This window comes from Toxorhynchites rutilus, chromosome 2, assembly GCF_029784135.1.
Source record: "Toxorhynchites rutilus septentrionalis strain SRP chromosome 2, ASM2978413v1, whole genome shotgun sequence".
Classification (NCBI taxonomy): Eukaryota; Metazoa; Arthropoda; class Insecta; order Diptera; family Culicidae; genus Toxorhynchites; species Toxorhynchites rutilus.
In genome coordinates, this window is record NC_073745.1 from 17,225,467 (window position 1) to 17,247,373 (window position 21,907).

General features: G+C 39.5%; 1 protein-coding gene and 1 long non-coding RNA gene across 2 annotated transcripts; one reads left to right on the forward strand and one right to left on the reverse strand.

Moving 5' to 3' along the window:
• Positions 1-6,063: 6,063 nt before the first annotated feature.
• LOC129765571 (zinc finger protein 37-like) lies at positions 6,064-7,643 on the reverse strand. Its single transcript, XM_055765977.1, has 5 exons — positions 7,484-7,643; positions 7,177-7,360; positions 6,471-7,120; positions 6,286-6,411; positions 6,064-6,226 (listed from the first exon to the last, which is right to left on the reverse strand). The coding sequence occupies exons 2-5, from the start codon at positions 7,294-7,296 to the stop codon at positions 6,064-6,066; spliced, it is 1,059 nt and encodes a 352-aa protein (XP_055621952.1). The 5' UTR covers positions 7,297-7,360; positions 7,484-7,643.
• An 11,117-nt stretch (positions 7,644-18,760) lies between these two features.
• On the forward strand, positions 18,761-21,402 carry LOC129771763 (uncharacterized). The gene is made up of 3 exons (XR_008742471.1): positions 18,761-19,103; positions 19,161-20,777; positions 20,856-21,402. It is a non-coding gene; the product is annotated as an uncharacterized LOC129771763 (long non-coding RNA).
• The last annotated feature ends 505 nt before the right edge of the window (positions 21,403-21,907 follow it).

Consider the following 21,907-nt stretch of genomic DNA (forward strand, 5'->3'; position numbering starts at 1 on the left):
CAGTTCTGTCCTTCACTCAACTCAACAAACTTTTGTTTTAAATGTTCCCACAATTGGCGAATAAATATATTTTTAAAAGGAAAACTTTTTTGATACGGGACTAGATTTTCATTCATGATTTTTTCTGGTTTTAAGTGTGTTCAAACACACTTAATCCAATGTAATTATCACCTCACAAAAAAGGAGCACGAAGCTCAATGCCGTCAACCCGAATTAGTTGCCCGCAGATTGGCAATCTGCGAATGCGAATTTTTTTACCGTGTTGTTGAACATGGGCAAGGCTGACTATTAGCGAATTCGTATTTGTTCAGTTTCAACCACTGTGCCAAACTAACTGCTGTCAAAACGTTTTTTATTCACTCAGTTCCAACCAGGATGGTGGAGTTAACAGGTGGCTCGTAATTTACACTAGGAATGGCAAGACGAAAAGTTTGGATTTGTTTATGTTATTACTTACGTTGGTATGGTTACATTTGATTTCGTCGAAGGTATTTGAAGCAGTATAATAAATAAACAGTTGTCGTTGAAAATAGTAACCTAGTAACCTTTATGCATATGCTTCCGCCAGCTGGCTCGGCTAATGTGATTCAGGGAGTGCTTTGATCGTGGTACCGCCACTGGCGCATAATTTGCAGCTTTGTTTTTTGTGCTGGTTCATAACGACAATCAACCGTGCCGGCGAAACTGTAATCAATGTTTAGTGTTGTTTGGATACCATATATGTAAATAAGATCAAACTTACGGGATACGTCCGAACGGCAATTCTGACATTACGTTTTACCTTCCACTTCACTTTCCTTGGTTCCAACCTAGTTTCGCACTATCAACCCGAAAGCTGTTAGTTTCGCACTGAAATGTTTCACGGGTTCACACTCAGGTGCAACAATATAACTACAGTAGAACCCCCATTATCCGCGAGCGGATGATCCGTGGTGTGGATTATTCGCGAAAGCGAGCTCCATAGTAATTCTATGAACCTACCCTAAATTTGACAATGAGTGGTAGGTTTTTGTTCTTCTGGTCATGACTTTCACATTATTTGACTACTGGTGTACACGACCTTACAGATGGATAGTTTAATGATTCCTGTATTGATAAAACATTGTTTTCATACTGAATTATCTGTTTTCTTTTGTGTTTGCACCTCATTTTTGGTCATTTGTTGTGTTATCCGCGATTTTCGTGAACCGCGGTGAGCTAGCCCGACTATTCCGCGGATAATCGGGGTTTCACTGTATACTGAACTATTAAGTTCCGAGTGTTGTTTAGGAAAATCTAAAAATAAAGACTATGAAAATGGAAAACCTGCTGCTTTTGCTTCTGTATTATTGGAATCGTAATCCAATTCGGATACTGATTTCGAAGAGTATATTCGCATAGACGGCATTAAGCTTCGTGTGCTTTCATAATGATGGATATTCAGGTGGAATAAACATGCTTTCAAAATCAAAATTATGAATAAAAATTTTCTTTAACGCATCGTTTTTTTAATTTAATGATGAAATAAGTGGTTTTTTCCCAAATTTCAAAAACATATTGAATGAAAACTGTGTATGATGATGATTTTATATTATAATAGTGATTATTTGTGGAACAAACAGGAAATGCATCGACAAAAGGCTAAGTGAGTGTCAGGAGTACATGTGTTAGGAAATCAAACAATTGACGAATTTACGTTGGATTTACAACCAGATGGCGCAGCGAGTAAAATGAGGATGTTTTGTTTTTTTTGGTATGACATTCGTTCAAATTTTCTAGACAAATCAGAATTTATCTTCAAATTTCCCGGTTTCATGTATTCTTTCCACGCTGAAAAGGTTAGAAAATCATCATTTTACAATGTGCTATGTATATTACGAGGAATGACTTGTTATAAGTATTGCAACTTTAATTTTTTTCAACTAAGTAAACGATGAATAGGGTGTTTTGCGCTAAAAATACTGCAAATCCTTCTCGTATCGGCAGTGTTTGCCAAATGATCCATTCACTGAAAAAATCGCTTTCCTTCGTTCAAATATGATCATACACAAATCATTTTCCCCCGCGGCATTCTTTTGTTGTTATGTGCTGCAAATCACATGACACAAAAGAGAACGAGACAACTCAACATCGGTTCGCACTTCATAATACACCGACACGTAAGCAGAACCATCATATACGATTTCGATGCAGAAAGTTTATTTTCTTCTTTGCCTCTAACATATGCATATCGACCTCTCCGACCTACGGACTACGCAAAGCGAATGATTCATATTCAGCTAATGTAGCAGATCCTGATTTTTAAGTTTCAGAGAGTGCAAACTATATGATTATTTAGCTGGATAGAGGCTATGGGAAGGGTAGTCAGATTATATTTTCCATTTATAACGCCGCTATCCCTTGAAATATATATATTCATATAGACCGCACAGTTTTACTAGCAACACCGCTCTCTTTTCCCATTCGTTGCTCTCCGCAAATGCTGACCGAATGATGACGTAATTTTTCTTGTATCATTTATTGCTTTGCACTTGTCTGTGGTTCTGAGCTCTAATGTAGATGTCGCATGAGCTGATTCAGCTTTGCGTAAATTCGTCAATATGAAGTAGAAATTTTCATTCAAACTTTTATATTTTTACACTGCACATCAGAAGGGCCAATCTGATCTGATAGAGAATAATTTACCTCCTAAGCACTAATATCGCCACCGGACGTCGACACTGTACATTTGTAATCGCAAATATAAACAAATCAGACTATATAACGTACACCAATAAACCGCCGCATTCGTGGAACTGAAAAGGTTTTTTATTACAGAGTCAGTTTGGAACTAACTCAGTTTTAAAAAGACGGGTGGGTAATGTCGGTGACATAACCGGAGTGACGTAGGACTATACAAAGGGGACAGCTTTTGCTAAATATATATTTTAAATATATTGTTTTATTTTCTTCTCCTACGTGAATACATACCTATCTACCTGAAAAATGGATTAGTTTACTGTTTACTCTTTATGAACATGTTGGGGGTTCTGAAAAGAACCTTTGGTGTTGTGTTTTTGCTTTTTTTTTTACAAACTTGATTCTTGATTTTTTTCTGAAGGCTTTGTACTTATTAAATGTTCAACGTTGGGCATCTTTCGGCGTATACACATATCGTACAATCAAAATGATGTCCATACATGGCTGCTTAGGTTGGTTTGTTGATGTGTTGTGATGCGAACTGATGTGGTGTACGGTTTGAATGAGAATGATCGTCACGGCAGCGGAGCGGGGATTTTTAAGCTGACTGACTGGCTCGAGAATTACGCATGTGTGAGACTGCGACCAATGTTTCGTTCATTTTTTTTCTTTTTCCTTTCCAATCGTGCTTCATTCTATTTCACTGCTGCTCTGGTTGCTCGTTTTGGTCGGTACGATTTGAGGAGCACAAAATGGACTAATCAAAAATGGGCACATAGTGCATTTGGACAATGCTTGATATTTCACAATTATTCAATTATTTATCTCAAGAAAAATTAAATGTTATTCGTTATGATAGATGCGTAGATATATTTCCTATCAATTGATGCAAAAACCTTTGCGATCTATTGAGAAATGCTCGAGTTATAAGCGTTCCAAATCTTGCATTTTTTCCTACTTGTTCAGTGCCTAGATTTCCATTTCACCCCCTATATCTTCCGGTTAGACGTAGTCCTTCGTCAAAACGATTTCGCTATTGGCGATCTAACGTGCAAATCTACTCCTAGGCAGCGCTGCGGTGAAAGTGATGATGGTTTTAAATTTTGCCATGTGAGCTTATGGAAGGTTTGTAGTTCTTTCCATAAATTACAATGTTATAATCATAAAAGATTATATGATTGCGATGAGTTTGTAAGAAATTTAATTCTGCCCAATTTTATATATAACATGTTATTTATTTACCTCTTTCAGTAGTGAAAACTATAAAAATGTTGACAATGGTTGAAATAAAGAAGTAAATTCGACAGCACAATCTAACACAAGTAGAAAAATGCACGATTCCTGCATGTGAGAACTACATTGGAAAGCCCGGAAGTAAAATATACGTGTGTTGTTTTTGAGTTTTAGGTTACTTTAGCATCATTTTCTTAGTTCAAAAACAAAATCCAGATGTCTCACCAATCGTTTACGTTTTGCGTTAGATCGCCAATTGACGAATTTACGCAAAGCTGGATCAGCTCATGCGACATCTACATTAGAGCTCAGAACCACAAAAGTGAGGGTGTTTTGTTTATTTTACGCACTGAAAAGCAAGATTCGGTTGTGATTATTTATTTTATTTCAATTTAGATTCATTTCAGCAATTGAATGTCGTCAGTATATGGTAAGAAATTTGGAGTTTTGTATATTTACGATGGTTTTAACACGCGATTTGACCAATGTCATAGATAATCTTCGAAAATTTGAAGTTTGATAATGCATACCGGCTATTGATACTATGGATAATTGCGATGAAATCGATATCATATCAAATTTGCTGATATCATTGATTATATAGAGGCCGATACGAGAAGGATTTGCAGTACACATGCTGCTCATCATTTACCTAGTTGAAAAATAATAAAGTTATGATACTTATGTCAAGCCATTTTTCAAAATATGCATATCACATTATAAAATTTCTATTTTCTAACCTTTTTAGTGCAGAAAGAATACATGAAACCAGGAAATTTGAAGAAAAATTCTGATTTTTCTAGAAAATTTGAACGGATTTCATACCAATAAAACAAAACATCCTCATTTTACTCGCTGCGCCATCTGGTTGTAAATCCAACCTAAATTCGTCAATTGGCGATCTAACGTACAAATCTACATTTAGGCAGCGCTGTGGTGAAAGTGATGATGGTTTTAAATTTTGCAATGTGAGTTTATGGGAGGTTTGTGGTTCTTTCCATAAATTACAATGTTATAATCATAAAAGATTATTTAACTACCATGAGGTAAAGAGGTAAAAAAATAACATGTTACATATATAATATTGCGCAGAATTAAATTTCTTCCAAACTCATCGCAATCAAATAATCGTTCATGATTATACCATTGTAATTTATGAAAAGAACTACAAACCTTCCATAAACTCACATGGCAAAATTTAAAACCATCATCACTTTCACCGCAGCTCCGCCTAGGTGTAAATTTGTACGTTAGATCGCCAATAAATGAAGTATGTCTTCATACGTAGCATCCCTGGTAAAATGTGGTATAATTATGACAGTTAAGGAATCCGATGTTGCCCGCGATGACAAATGTATAGTGTCGACATCTAGTGGAATCGTCCGTACTTATGGTGCATGGACGCGATGTAGAATGCACAATGTCGACATCTGTTTTTTGAGGCTAATAATTCTATTAGATTAGCAGGGCCGAAGGCAGTTCTAAATAGTTAAAATTTGAATGAAAATTTTTACTTCATGTTAATTGATTACTTGAAACAAGTACTTCTGATCCTTACTCAACTCAATAGCTTGTTGAGTTGAGTAAGAATCAGAAGTACTTTGTTTCAAACGTTTCCACCATTTGCAAATAAATATAATTTTCAATTGCATAGAAAACATATCTGATACGCAAGTAAATTTTTATTCTTGAAGTGTGTTCAATTCACCTGAAAATGCAATGTAATTACCACTTCCCAAAAGCGGAGCACAAAGCATAATGCCATCAACGCGAATTACTTGCTTTAAGGTTGACAATGTGTGGATGCGAATCTCCAATTTCCATTTTCATACCATGTTGTTGAACAAAGACAAGATTAGAGGCGAATGAACTTCCAAGTTTAAAGCCTCTTAAAAACAAAGAAAGAACGAAAGAAAGAAAGACAAGAAAGACTATAGTGCCAGTAACGGTAGAAGATTTCTCAGATCTACAGAAACCCATTCGGAAGATGACCCGAACGAACGTGATGAATTATAGACTTTAAACTTTTCAGTTCATTCGCCTCTTAGACAGAAGATGACACAAATCGATCATAAAGCTTGGTTTCCCTATTTTTATAAAAAATAAAATAATAGTTCAGACTATCATGAGTCGAAACATAACTTTGAAATAATCATTACAAAGTTTTTTTCGCTACGATATTTCCAGCGATTTATTGGGACTGTCTTTCTTATCGTTTCTATGTGATTTCTTGTGAATCACCACATTGTAGCTCTTGTTGAAGGTTTTGTAACAAATATCGCATTTGAACGGTTTTTCGCCTGTATGTGTCCTCGTGTGGATCGTCCAGTCACCCCTACAATATTACAATTTTTCATACAGAAAAACTCTAACATTAGTTAAGATAGTCGATACTTTAGTTTGAACGTTTTGTCGCAATATTCGCAAGCCCATGGTCGATTGGTTGTATGCATAATCTTGTAATGGTGAGTCCGCATTGCCGCCCGGGCAAACTTTTGTCCACATAATTTGCACTCATATCTGCGATACGATACTCATTAAAATTATTTTTTGGTAAACAGATATATGCTAATACACACCGCTTGATATCGGTGTGTGAAGCGATGTAATGTTCTCTCAGTGAAGCGGGCCGTCCGTAAACCTTGCCACAACGGTCACAAGCGTATAATTTATCGCGCGTATGCGTTGCGTTTATGTGTAGCTTCAGCTTTCTTGTATCGGTGTAGAATTTTGGACACTGGGGACAGCAAAACTTGGGTCGATCCGGGTTGTGAATCTCCTGATGCTTAGCGAGATTATAGTGAACAATCATAACGCCGCAATATTGACATTGGACTTTACGCGCATCCTTCCGAGATTTGTATCGCGTTTTCTGTGTATCCGAAGCATTATCCGTTTTGCATTTTCTCTTTCGTCGTTTTTGTTCCGCCAGTCGCTCTTTACCAGATTCCTCATTATTGTTATCACTCCCGGTGTGATTTATGTCTTCTGACTCTGTGGAAACGTTATTGTAGTCAGACGAAATATTTTTATCCTTTCCTTCGAGTTTTACAACCGCGTCTGTTGGCAGGGATTCTTCCGGTTTGACGTGCTCTGTGTTGGCTTCAGAATACATCTTCCGGAAAATACTGTCATTATCAATGCAGCTCTGGCGGAACTCCACACATTGCTCAAGTAACGAATGGCAGCTGTGACACATGTGAACAGCGTGATCCGGTCGTACAATCACCTGCAAGGATATTTAGAGCAGAGAAATAATTTTTGAGCGCCTATAAACAAAAATACCTCCACATTTGCGATTTGACGAATTGCGCTGACGAAGTTCTCGTTATCATTCAACAGAATCATCGATGCAGGCTTTGATGTTTTGAGGCATAATCGACACATGGTTCGCTCTGGTTCCATGACTTTGCGTTGGGATCAAATCAGGCGGTCGATTGTCGGTTGGTTACAACTAGGCAACTAAAAACTTTAAGTGCAAATGCAGATGAATGGCATATATTATTCAAGAACTTATAAAATAAGTTGAATTGTTTTTTTTTGTGTACAATTAGGTTCATGAATTCAATGGTACAATTTTAATCTCACTTACAACTGAATATGATTTGTCATAACTCTCATTTCACAATTCTACCATAGAAGTTTATACATAAACATGTTTCATTTGACTTCGAACTGGAATAAACATAAAATGCAAAAATATTGCATTGTATCTGAAACTGCCAATTGATTACCAACAAAGTTTGTTTACTTTTTCAACATTGCAATATGTCATCAACTGGTATCGCATGATTAGATCAACTGAACTAGATCAACTTCAATTAGATCTGCCTACTTACACTCAGAGAAATCATTGTCTACATCAATAGGGGAAATGGGAGGATTTGGACCCCCTAAGCAAATCGCCTAATATTTCCAAACCAATGCGGTCTAAATAAAAAATGTCACATTGTATACTGAGCTACACTTGTTTTCTCTCAATAAATAATGTTTAATCATTATATCAGGCTTCAAATTACCAAATATATCATAGAATAAAAAAGATTAGTTTTGGACATTTAAATTTGATGCGGGGTGAATTGGACTGTGTGTGTTTCATCGCCACGATCGGAAAACTCACATTTTTTGACAATCAAAGTGCTTGTTGTGTTCATACTACCGTTTCCTTCCCCCTGTAATATTTTACCAAAGTTTTTTTTACGTTAGGTACATACGATTCAGTGCTCCGGTGGCCGAGTGGTTAGCGTCCCACATTATCATGTCGGGGGTTCGTAATGTAATCGTAGTAGCATAGTAATACGCGTCGCTAAGGATTGTTAATAGTTGCTAAGAGATAGAATAAAATTTTCATTCCATTGCAAGCATTCAACTGAACAAGACGTTTGATTCATTTGCTCTGCAATAGGTTATGGGCCCAGGCAAATGGCCATAACTGAAGTTAAGAAGTAGTTTTATTCTAACTGAAGCATTAATCTCAAGAAGTGTATCAAGTAAGAAGGAGTATCCGAAGTAATCCGAAGTCAAGATGTCGCGAAACAATTCTAGTATCGGAGATGGGGCGAACGGAGCTGCAGCTGAACCAGGAAGCGTTCGAGTTGGCGGAGGTTCCGTGGCGTTGCCGGCCATTGAAAAGTTACGCGGAAGGGAAAATTTCACGACATGGGCGTTCACGATGCGGATGATTTTGATCCGTGAAGGATGTTGGGAAGCAGTTAGTGCTGAAACCGACGAAGCACAAGCAGCGGTGCCAGCGGATATGAAGCAACGGGCATTGGCTACCATCTGTCTTAGTTTGGAAACCTACAACTATAGTTTGGTGCTGGATGCGGCCGATGCACGAGCTGCCTGGAAGAAGCTTGAAACGGCGTTCCAGGATAGCGGTCTGAATCGGAAGATTGGATTGTTACGAAAATTCACCTCGATACATCTTGTTAACAGTTCCAGTGTGGAAGCTTATGTTGATGAGCTGATGAGCACAAGTCACAAGCTAGTGTCAGTGGGATTCAAAGTCGATGATTCCTGGTTGGCTGCGATGATGCTAATGGACTTGCCGGAGCAGTATGAGCCGATGATAATGGGACTAGAGGCGTCAGGTATTGCGCTGACAGCGGATGCAGTGAAGTCCAAGATACTTCAGGATGTGAAGATCGAACGGGGCGCAATGAATTGCAGTGACGAAGATGCTTTGTATGTCAAGCAGGGTTCCAGAAGGTTCAAACCAACGATGGTGAAAGCGAAGGTCGACGAGAAAACGTGCTTCAAGTGTCAAAAACCAGGTCACTTTGCTGCCAAGTGTCCGGAAAAGCAACAGCAACCGAAGCCGAGGAAGAACAAGGGTCTGTGTTCCATTTTCGCCATGGGAGATGTGATTACCAATGAATGGTACTTTGATTCGGGTGCCACTTGCCACATGGCACGGACGGAGCAGAAATTTGTGAACGAAGAGAAGGTGAACCATGATGTCGGAACGGCGAACAATACCAGCATGAAGGCCGTAGCGAAGGGTACCGTCGTTTTGAACAGTGACGATGGTCAAATCGATGTCAGCGGAGTACTGAAGATCCCGGAATTAGCTACAAATTTGCTATCTGTAAGTAGCATCTGCAAAAAGGGAAAACCGTTATATTCACCAAGGACAAATGTGAAGTTTGGGATGAAGACGGCATTCTGGTTATCACCGGTGTCGAGGAAGGTGGCCTGTACAAAGTCAATCGATCGGAGAAGTCACTTCTGGTAAGCGGTATTGAACTTTGGCATCGACGTCTTGGACATCTCCACGAAGGTGGGCTGAAGAAGCTAAAACAGATTGCGGACGGAATCGATTTTCAAGTCGGGACGTTGGAGAATTGTGTTGCCTGTCTGGAGGGCAAACATGCGAGGCGTTCGTTTCCTAGCAGCGAGTCACGAGCTGAAGAACTGTTGGAGTTGGTACACTCCGACCTCTGCGGTCCAGTAGAGGTTCCGTCGTTGGGTGGAAGTCGTTATTTTGTGACATTTTTGGACGACGCGAGCAAGCGCGTGGCGGTTTATTTTTTAAAGCATAAAAATCAAGCACTGGGGGCGCTCAAATCGTTTAAGGCCAAGGCGGAGAGACAAACGGGTAAGAAGCTGAAAATCCTGCGTTCAGACAACGGAAAGGAATATGTGAATGCAGATTTCCGGAAGCTGTTGGAGTCGGACGGGATCCGACATCAAACCACGTGCCCGTATACGCCCGAGCAGAACGGAGCGGCCGAGAGGATGAACCGCACGTTAGTAGAAAAAGCGCGATGCATGCTCAACGATGCAAAGGTTGGAAAGGAGTTTTGGGCAGAAGCTATTTCGACTGCTGCTCACGTGGTGAATCGTTGTCCTACACGTTCCCTGAAGGACAAAACGCCTGAAGAGGCGTGGACAGGGAAAAAGCCGGATCTTGGGCATCTTAAGATTTTTGGTTCAAGAGTGATGACCCTGGTTCCGAAGGCGAAAAGGAAGAAATTCGATCCCAAATCCGAAAAGGGTATTTTCGTTGGTTATTGTGAAGACACAAAAGGCTATCGGGTGTATGATTCTGAGAAGGGCAGTTTCCGCATCAGCCGAGACGTCGTAGTTCTGGAGGAAGGTGTCGTTATTTGTGAGGTGGAACAACCAGTGAAGCCGGTGGAGTTCATGGAGCTTTGTTGGGACGAGTTCCGTGACCATCCTGCGTGTGGTATAGTCGAGCCTGTGACTGGTGCTGGAGTTGTTTGTGGTAATCGTGATGATATCGAGCCAGCGGAAGAAGCGATTGGTGTCGATAGTTCGTTCAGCGAAGCGGATGACTACGAGGATGCCATTGCCGATCATGCGCTCCCACCGCAACTAAATAGACTAGCTGATGAAATGCAGCAGGAGTTGAGGCGCAGCGGTCAGGAGCGCCGTTGTCCAGGCAAGTAAAGTGACTTTGTTAATTACAGTTCATTTCCTGGCGGTGTTCATTCTCCTCAGTTAACCTCAAATACGACGAGCGATGAGGATATAATGGATGATCCGACGAGCTACGAAGAGGTTCTGCGACGACCCGACCGAGATCGCTGGATGGTGGCGATGCGCGAAGAGATCGCTTCCCTTAGCGAGAACAGGACATGGGTGCTCGCAGATCTGCCTGAAGGGCGGAAAGCAATCCGGAACAAATGGGTGTTCCTAACGAAGAAAGGTCCCGACGGGAAGACTCAGAGATACAAGGCCCGACTTGTGGTGAAGGGCTGCTCTCAACGACCTGGTCTGGATTACAACGAATTGTATTCTCCGGTCGTGCGATACGCGACCGTCCGATACTTGATGGCTTTGGCAGTGCGGTACAATTTGGACATCGACCAAATGGATGCAGTCACAGCTTTTCTTCAGGGCGAGCTGAAGGATGAGGAGATTTATATGCTGCAACCAGAAGGGTTCGCAGCAGAAAACGGAAAAGTGTGCAGACTCAAGAAGGCGCTGTATGGTCTGAAGCAGTCTAGCCGCGTATGGAACGCGCAATTGAATGAGGTGCTGCGTGAGTTCGGATTGAAGCGGTCGAGAGTAGATCCTTGCTTGTACTGGTGTGTTTATGAGGATAAAATGATGTTTGTGACCATCTACGTGGACGACCTCTTGATTTTTACAAACGATCGGAAGCTAAAGAAGAAACTGAAGGCTCATCTGCACAGTCGGTTCCAAATGAAAGACCTCGGGGAGGCGCATCACTGTCTCGGGATCAGAATCACGAGAAAGCGTGAAGAAGGCAAGCTGTGGTTGGATCAACAAGCCTATATCGAAGACATCATCGATCGTTTCGGTATGGCCGAGGCTCACCCAGTTGCAACACCTACAGATCCTAGCATCAAGTTGGACAAGTCGATGGCACCGAAGACGGAATCCGAAACGCATGAAATGAAGTCGGTTCCATACAAAGAAGCAGTCGGGTGTTTATCTTTCGCAGCTCAAGGCACTCGACCGGATATTGCTTTCGCCGTTAACGTTGTGAGCCAGTACAGTGCTAACCCTGGCCGTCCTCACTGGGAAGCGGTGAAAAGGATAATTCGGTACCTGAAGGGTACAACTACGAAGAGATTAGAGTACTTGGCAAGCGGTCCAGCGGAAATAGTTGGTTACAGCGATGCCGATTGGGGAGGAGATACGGATGACCGGAAATCCACGACCGGTTACGTTTTCTTGATGCAGGGAGGAGCGATCTCATGGAACGTCAAGAAACAGCCAACCGTAGCCCTCTCGTCCTGCGAAGCGGAGTACATGGCTATGTCTCGCACAATTCAGGAAGCTATGTGGTGGAGCAATTTGCAGTCGCAGTATTTCGAGGCCAGGCCGATTTCTGTACGTTGCGATTTCGAGGCCAGGCCGATTTCTGTACGTTGCGATAATTTCTGTACGTTGCGACAATCAGCATCGCAAACAACGGATCTTATAACCCCCGGACTAAGCACGTCAGTATACGATACCATTTCGTGCATAATAGCCTGCAAAATGGTGTTGTAAAACTAAGCTATATGCCTACAACTGAACAGCCAGCTGACGGGTTCACAAAACCGATGACTGTTCAAAAGCAACAGAAGTTCCGAATGTTAACAGGCGTCGCGGATTAGGGAGGAGTAATGTAATCGTAGTAGCATAGTAATACGCGTCGCTAAGGATTGTTAATAGTTGCTAAGAGATAGAATAAAATTTTCATTCCATTGCAAGCATTCAACTGAACAAGACGTTTGATTCATTTGCTCTGCAATAGTTCAGGTTCGAATCTTTTTGTGTCTATCATCATTGTCACGGACAGTTGCGTGTAAAAATGAATTCCGTGAAGTGAAAGTGTTCATTCCCGGTTAAAAGGGACATGTTGGTTGCATAATATCGGGTGTTTGAACATTGTGTCGGTTGCATAATTTCGGACGTTTGAACGTTATGTATGTAAAATTAATACAGCATATGAGATAATATTACATTTAATTAATTGCATATTTTAGAATGACAAGTTTGCGATTAAAGGGTGTGTCACATCAAATTGCATCACGGAAAAAACGCTGTAGAAATTCGCCCAGTAGATAGGCGATAGATAGGTACAGCTTCCGGGCTCGCGTCTTTCCCACCATGTTTTGCCTTTCGTCGCGGTTAGGAGCCTTCTGAACCTTGTATGTACGCAGGCCCTCCCGCTGCTTGGTCCGCTGGACGAATGAACTTGACAAATTCAGCTTATTGGCGAACTTCTCGGATCACGTCTAAACTGCTTAACTACGCGCTTGTGATCTTTTTCACTGACGGAGCATCCATTTTTGCCGTTCTTCACCTTCCGGTCGATGGTTAGGTTCTCGAAGTATCGTTTTAGTACTCTGCTGACCGTGGATTGGATTCCCAGCATCTTACCGATGTCCCGATGTGACAACTCCGGATTCTCGAAATGAGTGCACAGGATTAATTCACGACGCTCTTTTTCGTTCGACGACATTTTTCCAAATTTACGAAAAATTGACAGTGAAGCATGGCCAACGGGATCTATACACTCTTATCTGATTATAAGCGAAAGCTGAAGATATAATTCCTAAAAAATAATTTCTACAGCGTTTTTTCCGTGATGCAATTTGATGTGACACACCCTTTATAAAGCTGTACACGAAGCCGCATTGCCTGATAATGGACGACGAAACCTACGTCAAAGCGGACTTTCGTCAGCTGCCGGGCCTGTTGTTCTTCTCCGCAGAGGACAAATTCAGCGTTCCGGAGGAGATTCGCTAGCAGAAACTATCCATGTTTGCCAAAAAGTACATGGTGTGGCAAGCGATCTGCTCTTGCGGAAAGCGGAGCGCCCCCTTCATGATGACCGGCACGGTAAACGGGCAGGTTTACCTTAAGGAGTGCCTACAGAAGCGCTTACTACCACTATTGAAGCAGCACGAGGGCCCGACCATCTTCTGGCCGGATCTCGCTTCGTGCCATTATTCAAAGGACGTGTTGGAGTGGTACGAAGCCAACGGGGTCACCTTCGTGCCAAAGGAAATGAACCCGCCCAACGCGCCGGAGCTTCGCCCAATAGAGAAATAATGGGCGATTATGAAGCAGGCCCTCCGGAAGAACCCAAAAGTTGTCAAATCGGAGGCGGACTTCAAGAGAAAATGGATTTCTGTTCAAAAAAAAACTACGACCTGACGTTGTACAGAACCTTATGGACGGGGTAAAGAGGAAGGTGCGAGCATACGGGCTTGGGCTCGAAGTATGAATAAAAAGAAAATGCCAAAAGTTGTTTAATAGTTTTTATTTTACTGTCTAAAATTTTCAAAAGGATCGGTCTACTGGGCGAATTTCTACAGCGTTTTTTCCGTGATGCAATTTGATGTGACACACCCTTTACCTCGATGATTAGTTTGCTGAATCGAATGCTGGCTCAAAAATGAGGAGGAATACTTGGTTACTCGGGAATAATGTAGTTGTTGAACTAGAGATAAAACATGACTATTATGTGTAATAATCGAAATCTCGCATGCTCTTGTACTTAGCTCTGTCTTACTCGTTTGAATAGTGAGAAATATTTAGAATCATTTTTTATGAACCGTTTCTACAATTTTGATGAATAATATTATTCTGTATCTCAGAACAAACCCGAATTTATCCACCTAACGATTAGTATAATCTGAGCTACTCCCATATGGGATTCCTGAGCTACTCCCATATGAAGATTCTGAATCCTCTTATCCTTCCCATTCTCGTGTAATTTGATTGATTAAATTATTTAAACAGAAACTGGTCAGCAGCGTCGGTCAGAAGCTGATAGAAAACATCTCTAGACGGATATCAAAATTATGCAAAAACACTAGAGAAGAATTTAAAAACAGTATCTTGTGAATGCTTCGCAATGATAGACTCTTTTTTTCCTTGTTTGAAACTTATTATCACGTTTTTAATATTATTTCATTCGGAGTATTTCATCAAAACAATACCGTTGAAAATATCTATAACATATAAAGTTATAACTATCGTCCTGATTCTGGTCTGGTTCGCCAATTGTGAATGTTTGAATTACAAAAAAACTTGCTCTGCAATGTTGGAAAAACTTTACAGTTATTATTTTATATTCAAAACATTAACAAATCAATATTATACATAATCAATCATAATGATCGTATTTGGGCCAGTGGCCTCCATTGCCATTCTATGGTGTGTCATCTCTCTCTTAGTCTAATCCTAAAAATAGAAACAAAAAAATCTTGTTCATTCAGGACAATCGGAAGTAGACCTTCGCCATGTTTCAATGAGGAACTACATTTTTAATACCCATGGCGCATTTACCGAATCCAGATAAACAAATTTACGACCTCTGCATACGTCAGAATTTGGTTCTAGAAATGCCACCAGGCGGGTAAATTGCTGTTTGTTTATCTTTTGTTTCTTAAACAAGACAAGACAAGATTCAAAATGTTAGTAAAAAAAGCTAAATAAATACGAAATTAAACATACTCAATTCCGCGTGACTAGCTTTCACCATCTAAAATACAAGTGACAAATATACCAGTTTTTCTCCGTGACATGACAGTATCGTGGTATTCATAATAACATCGAGTTCGTCAAAGTTGTCACGATGGATAAACTTTTCTGGATTCTACACACACTGTGACAGCCGTAGTAAGGTTGTATACAATTCGCTTCGTTTTCACCGTGAAGTGACGTTCTGATCAGGCCCGACATTATAAAAAATCCAAGTTGAACCGTACTTTTTGAGATAGAGGGGTGGTCCAAATAACCCCGTATGTCCAACTCACCCCGTGTTACCTTACTCCTCTAGGCTTCGAAAAAAAAATCAATAGAATTCTCGCGTAACTTTTGAAAAGGTCCAATGTAACATTTTCGCCAACTCGAGAAAAACGTAGTTGAAGACCCGAACATTATTTCGCGAATTGTCTTAAAAGCTATCAATCTTTATCACTGTTTTCACCACTAGCTGTCAAGAATAACTTCGTAAAACCAATCGTAACTATTGTTCCGTGATTTGAGATTAAGGTTGAAGCCTCGGACCTCGGAAAATGTTACATTGGACGTTTTGACTGCCCGCGTTTGCACATTGGACATATTACGTTGCACTATAAAAATTTGAAACTAACTAATAAACAACAATCCAAATATCAGCATTTCGTTCTAAAGACTGATTATTATTGTTATCACTCGTTGAATTGCACTGAAATCGATAACAACACCTGTAAGAAACAAATTCCAAAACGACCGAAGTACGACTGCGAGTTGTTTTGACTGCTTTGTTACTTCGGACGTTTCGGCCGTCGGAGGAAAGTGGCGTCCGAAGTAACAGCCGGGTGCTTAAAATTCGAATCTGTACATTGGATATTTTTTGTATCGGCGACAAAAAGATGAAGAAGATAGATACGTGAACGATTGTTTTTGTAATAAATTCAATGATTGAAAACTAAGAGCGTGCATCCATTAACTCGATTTGTTTACATTTGTTACATAGGACCTTTTCAAAAGTTACGCGAGAATTCTTTTTTTCACCTAAATTTCATTTCAATTTTGTATCTATTTTCTATTCTACGTTATTCATTATTAAAAATATAACCCTACCAAAAGTAGGGAATTCTTTGGTTTTTCTTCAAAATTGTCGGGGAAGGTCATTATTTTCCTCCCAATTTTATTTACATTATTCTTATCAAACGTATGGTTTGAAGTACCATTAAAAATAATTATCTCGATTTTTTATTCGGAGCTTTGAAGAAAATTTTTTTAATGTATCGAGCTTCACATCGATGTTAACGATTATTCACATTCATGAACATAGTAATATTCATATAACCTTTCAATGCAGTCTCTACCCAGCAAACATTAAGTCGTATGAATAGCTATAATTGGAGGCGATTTACATACAACCAAGACACATTTGAATGATATATGATGCAGATAACTAGCATATACACACAAAAGTGGAGGCGATATACGTATATGCCATATTTTGTACGCATATAAAGCCGTATATAACGATATGCGATGCTTTTTGGACTGATATGCGATTTGATACGACAACGTTACCACTCAATCCATCGATAACATGGAAAATCGTGTTATTGCATTTTATGCGATTTTAGATATATATGATCGATATTTTGATTGATATTTTATACGATTGTGATTTGATACGAAATGATATGTAACTTATCATGTGCAAAGTTATACGATTTAATGTTTGCTGGGTAGTAACGTTCATTCATACGTGAAACAAGTTTTTGATTTCTTTTCACTTTTCTTGAACTCAGTTGCTTTCACCTTATGCTACTACCTGATGTGAAGTTTGAAGCTCTCCGTTCGCACTCTATAAGCATTGTTGACCAAAAAGCCCTCGTAGGTCAGGCACTTTTTTATCCCATCTGTTTATTTTTATTAGGCTCATTTAGCAAATCAGGTGTAACAGAGCCAAATTTATCATGTACATTTTTTCTCATGCTGTATGTTACGCAGTAGTCATTTAGGCGTAAGAGTATTCCTGTTCACATTTGAATCAAACACAGCGGGGTTGTTGATATGAGGCTTCCATTGTTGTGTTATAAATAGCACCAATTATCGATGCAGCAGACCGTAATGTGAGCGGTAAGGGACTGGGACAGGGTTGCCACATTTAATTCTGTAGAATTTTCTGAAAAAATCTGTATCGCAAAATTGAGGCAAAAAATTAAAATGAAGGTTTATTTTCATTATTTTCAATTTATGGATTGTCAACCCTTCTTTGCATAATGGTGGAAATTTCCATCATAACATTGAATGCCCAAAAATTATATAAAAGAACAAGTTCACTTTAAGTTCATCGTGTCTGGACCTTGATTTATTTAAACCAATAAGAATAAAATCATGCAAAGGTGGATTGAGGCCATATTAATCAATAATCCAATTTCATCCTTGAAGCTCCTCCTTGAGCCGATGCAAAGCTCTTGGCTTTCAAGGGTCTATAGTTGATAGATTTCCGGATTTTGTTTTGTTGGCATTGTAAAGCGAAAAATCGCTTCACAAACGCTGATGGATGTTACCAAAAAGTGTCTTACAAACGACCTTAGCAATGGATACAAAAATTTGTCATCACACCTTTTGACATCCAGCAGCTGGGACCAAGTTACTGAGTTACTTAATTTTGGCCCCATAAGATTCGAATTGAGTAGCCTGAATCCGTTATCCAAGCCTTGTCTATTACCTGCTTCAACGAATTGAGGAAATTGGCGCATCAAATCATTAAGATTTGGTAGATTGCCGAAATATTGAGGGCTTATAAAGGTCGCAGTTCTGATAACCGGATCGCTGAAATCAAATCGCTTTGAAATTTGTTTCACGAGTTGAACATAGAAGTCACGACAAATTGATTTAAAGGTCAGTAGCTGCATATACCCTTAGAAAAATCCTCGGTCGAAAACTACTAAATACATTTGGTAATGCAAAATGAGTAGAATGTACAAATTTTTTGTACATATTGTCAACAAACCCGCATCCCTACCAGAGATTAGTATATTTTACTCGATAACATTAGTAAGCTTGGATATTGTCATATCTGAAAATTGGTGAGAAAAGCGCGTATTAACCATTTTCATTGTTCCCATAAGGCAATACGGAGGTATAATAAGGATATAATTCTGATACGTGCATTTTCGGCGAGAAAATGTAGCCGATATTGGGCTTCCGAATCATGGTTCTGCTTGACATATGTGTTAATTAGTACGGTCGAAAATGACTATAGATTGGTAGTATTTACCAAAAAATTCGTTATATTTACTAATTATTTCTCTCAGTGTACTCTTCTGCACGGCATACAAAAGAAGGCAGTCTATTCCCGCTAGTAAACAACCGATTTGGATGTAAACATGTGACGTCACAATTATCCATGATCTGTGTGACACATAGCAAGAGGAATTTTGCAGTGCGAGTTTAACTGTTGAAATGGTGAAGTGCGCTGTTATTAATTATAGGAATTACGAAGGCGATAAACTGTCCTTTGCAAAGTTAAAATACTTTTGGTTTCCGCGCGAAGAAAAATTGAAATTGGCATGGTTGAAAGCTTGTGGCAGAGATCCAGGTGCAAAGCAGCATATGAAAATATGTTCGGAACATTTCCTGGAGCGGGATTACAAGCTGCAGAATATTCTTCTAAACACGGAAATTTCAAAGCGAAAATTGAAACCAGGTGCAATCCCCAGCGTCAACTTACCACCGAAGGGTAAAATTCCTGCGTTACCTTTGTAAGAGTAATCGTATATACATTAGAATGCATTCATTCAATAGAATTTTTATTCCAGTCATGAAACATCGAAGGGAAACATACGTGCTGCAGAAGTGTGTCCTGTGAATGGTACCACGGTGTTCAATCGGGAAGATATTGCTGTCCAATCATCGAGCGCTCGGAAGGATGGTGCAGTATAATCATCAAATCCGACTATTTTCCATGATGTTTGCGTTCAGTCCAGTATTTGTACCAAGACAAAGGCTGTTCAAACGGGGTAATTAACTGATCAGTTTATTTTATTGACATTTGTTTTGCATTTGCAAACATTTCTTTTTGCAAAAGACTGGAGAGTTATCTGCGAAGGCAAAATTTGGAATTGAAGATCAAGTTAGATACTGAAAAGCGAAAATATAAGGTGTACGTTTCCCAGCTTCAGAAGTCGCAAACATTAAGTTGTAATGTTTCGAAGATATTTTCGAATGGGCAGCTGCGAAAATTGAGAGACCCTCATCAGCGACGGGTAAAATGGACATCTGATGATATATCCCGTGCAATTTCTTTACATGCTACTGGAGCCAAAGCATATCGATTACTCTTGTCACGAGGGTTTCCTCTGCCTGCAGTTTCGACTCTCCATAGTTGGGCAGGAAAATTAAAACTTATTCCAGGTGTTTTAAAGCCAGTGCTGAGACTATTGGAAAATAGTGAATATTGCGAAAAAGAACGAGTTGCGACAAAATTTTGAAACCGTCAAAGTTCGTCCAAGTGGGAATGATCCGTGGATTATACAAAAATTGGAAACAAGTCATCTACTACAATTTTGATACTGTTATGACATCAACTATAACATCGAACATAATCATGGCACTCAAAAACATTAAATTTCACGTTGTTGCGATTGTTTGTGATATGGGCCCCACCAACATGGCTTTTTGGCGAGAGCTTCACATCAGTTGCGAGAAACCCTATTTCACCGTGGACGATTTGAGAATTTTCGCTTTCGCAGATCCTCCACATATCATGAAACTTATTTGTAATCATTTCCTGGATACTGATTACTTTTTAGATAGAGATGAAATGAGACACTGGATTTCCTCCAAGCCGGTTGTCGAGTTGTTGAAACTCCAGCCAAATGAACTGAAAATTTGCCATAAAATCACATCGACCCATTTAGATGTCAAAGATGCTGCGCGTCAAAAAATTAAATACGCGGTACAGCTTTTATCGAATACTGTTTCACAAGGAATCAGGAGAGCTATGAGCCTAGGCGCGATAACATCACAAGATGCTCTGATAACCAGTGATTTTATAAAAATAATGAATGACTGGTTTGATTTATTTTATTCATAATCGGCAACGAAGGGTATGAGAGAAAGACTAAGTGCATTCGACTATACAAACCAGTTCCATCAAATAATCATACCAAAGTCCAATCAACTAATTTCTGATTTACGAGTTCCAAATAAGCGCACCCTTCTACCATTTCAAAAAGGTATTCTAGTAAACAATGCAGCATTGGTTGGTTTGTCAGAATGGCTTCAAACCACATATGGAAATTCATATATATTAACGAGACGATTACAACAAGATGATCTTGAACGCTTCTTTGGAACGATTCGCTTGAGAGGTGGCTTACATGACCACCCAACTGCATTGGAATTCACATACAGATTGAAAAACAGTATATAAGGTAAACTTCTTTAATTTTAGGATTTTCGGAATTGACCATTGAACAGAAACCAAATTTTTAAGAGATTTTTTGATTTAGGTCGGTCTGATGCATCTCAGCAAGTTAACAGCAGTAACGTTGAGGAATCATATGAAGAGTACGACAAAGAGCAATTCACTGGTTCTTTGTTGCGAAATATTGCGAGCGATGAAGTGGAAAAAACTGGATCTGAAAGAATACTGGATTGCGACAATTCAATCGATGTTGATCCGGAACAAGAAGATTTTTGATCATCATGCATTTCCGAGTTAGAACAGGATGCGATTGAGTATATTTCGGGATATATTGTCAGAAAGCTCAAACTGCAGATATCATCACCGGATGAATCCGTTTTCACTTGGGTAGATCAAGTTTCCGAAGGAGGCTTGACAAAACCGGTCCGTGGTTTCACCGCCAGGATAATGTTATTAGATAACGTATTCAAACAAGTTCATGGCGAAACGTTTGACATAGAGAAAAAAAGCCATTGAAGCTTGTCTGAATATGTCTAAAGACCTACCATACAATGTTAAAAAACTGTTTTTCAGAACACGCTTGTATATTCGTATCAGAAATCTTAACCGAAATATTGTAAATGTTACTAAAAAAAAGGGAAGAAAAATAAAAAAGATTGTTATGTGAATCTTGTTTGTTTACAAAAGCGATAGAGGTGACATAATCGCAGAAGTGTCATTTTCCGGAATATATCACCTTATATTTATGTACACCGTGCTCTTCTGCATCGATACCAACGTAAAAATCTTCAGGATTCTTCAGAAAGACTTCAAAATCTTTCACATCAAGGCCAGCATCAGCGAGTCGTTGCACGTAGCTCTCCAAACATAAGTTACCCAACATGATCAACAATAACATTCTTGTCTCATTATAAAATTCGCAAAATTGAGTTTTAGGAACTACATAATCGGTTTAGTCATAGGATCGTTTAAATAAGTCAATATACGATTGGCGGATTGATTCTGATCGTTAAGTATGAACGAAAAGAATAGTTCAAGCTCTTCGAATCGCTCAAGAATTCGCTTAACAACTGCCTCCAATGAAAGCCATCTCGTTACTTCTTTCTTTCTTTGTTTTTAAGAGGCTTTAAACTTTGC

Coding starts and splice junctions, on each gene's coding strand:
- LOC129765571 (XM_055765977.1), bottom strand. CDS start 7,296: ATGGAACCAGAGCGAACCATGTGTCGATTATGCCTCAAAACATCAAAG. Junction 6,412..6,470: donor TCACACACCGATATCAAGCG/GTGTGTATTAGC, acceptor ATCGTATCGCAG/ATATGAGTGCAAATTATGTG. Junction 6,227..6,285: donor GACAAAACGTTCAAACTAAA/GTATCGACTATC, acceptor GTAATATTGTAG/GGGTGACTGGACGATCCACA.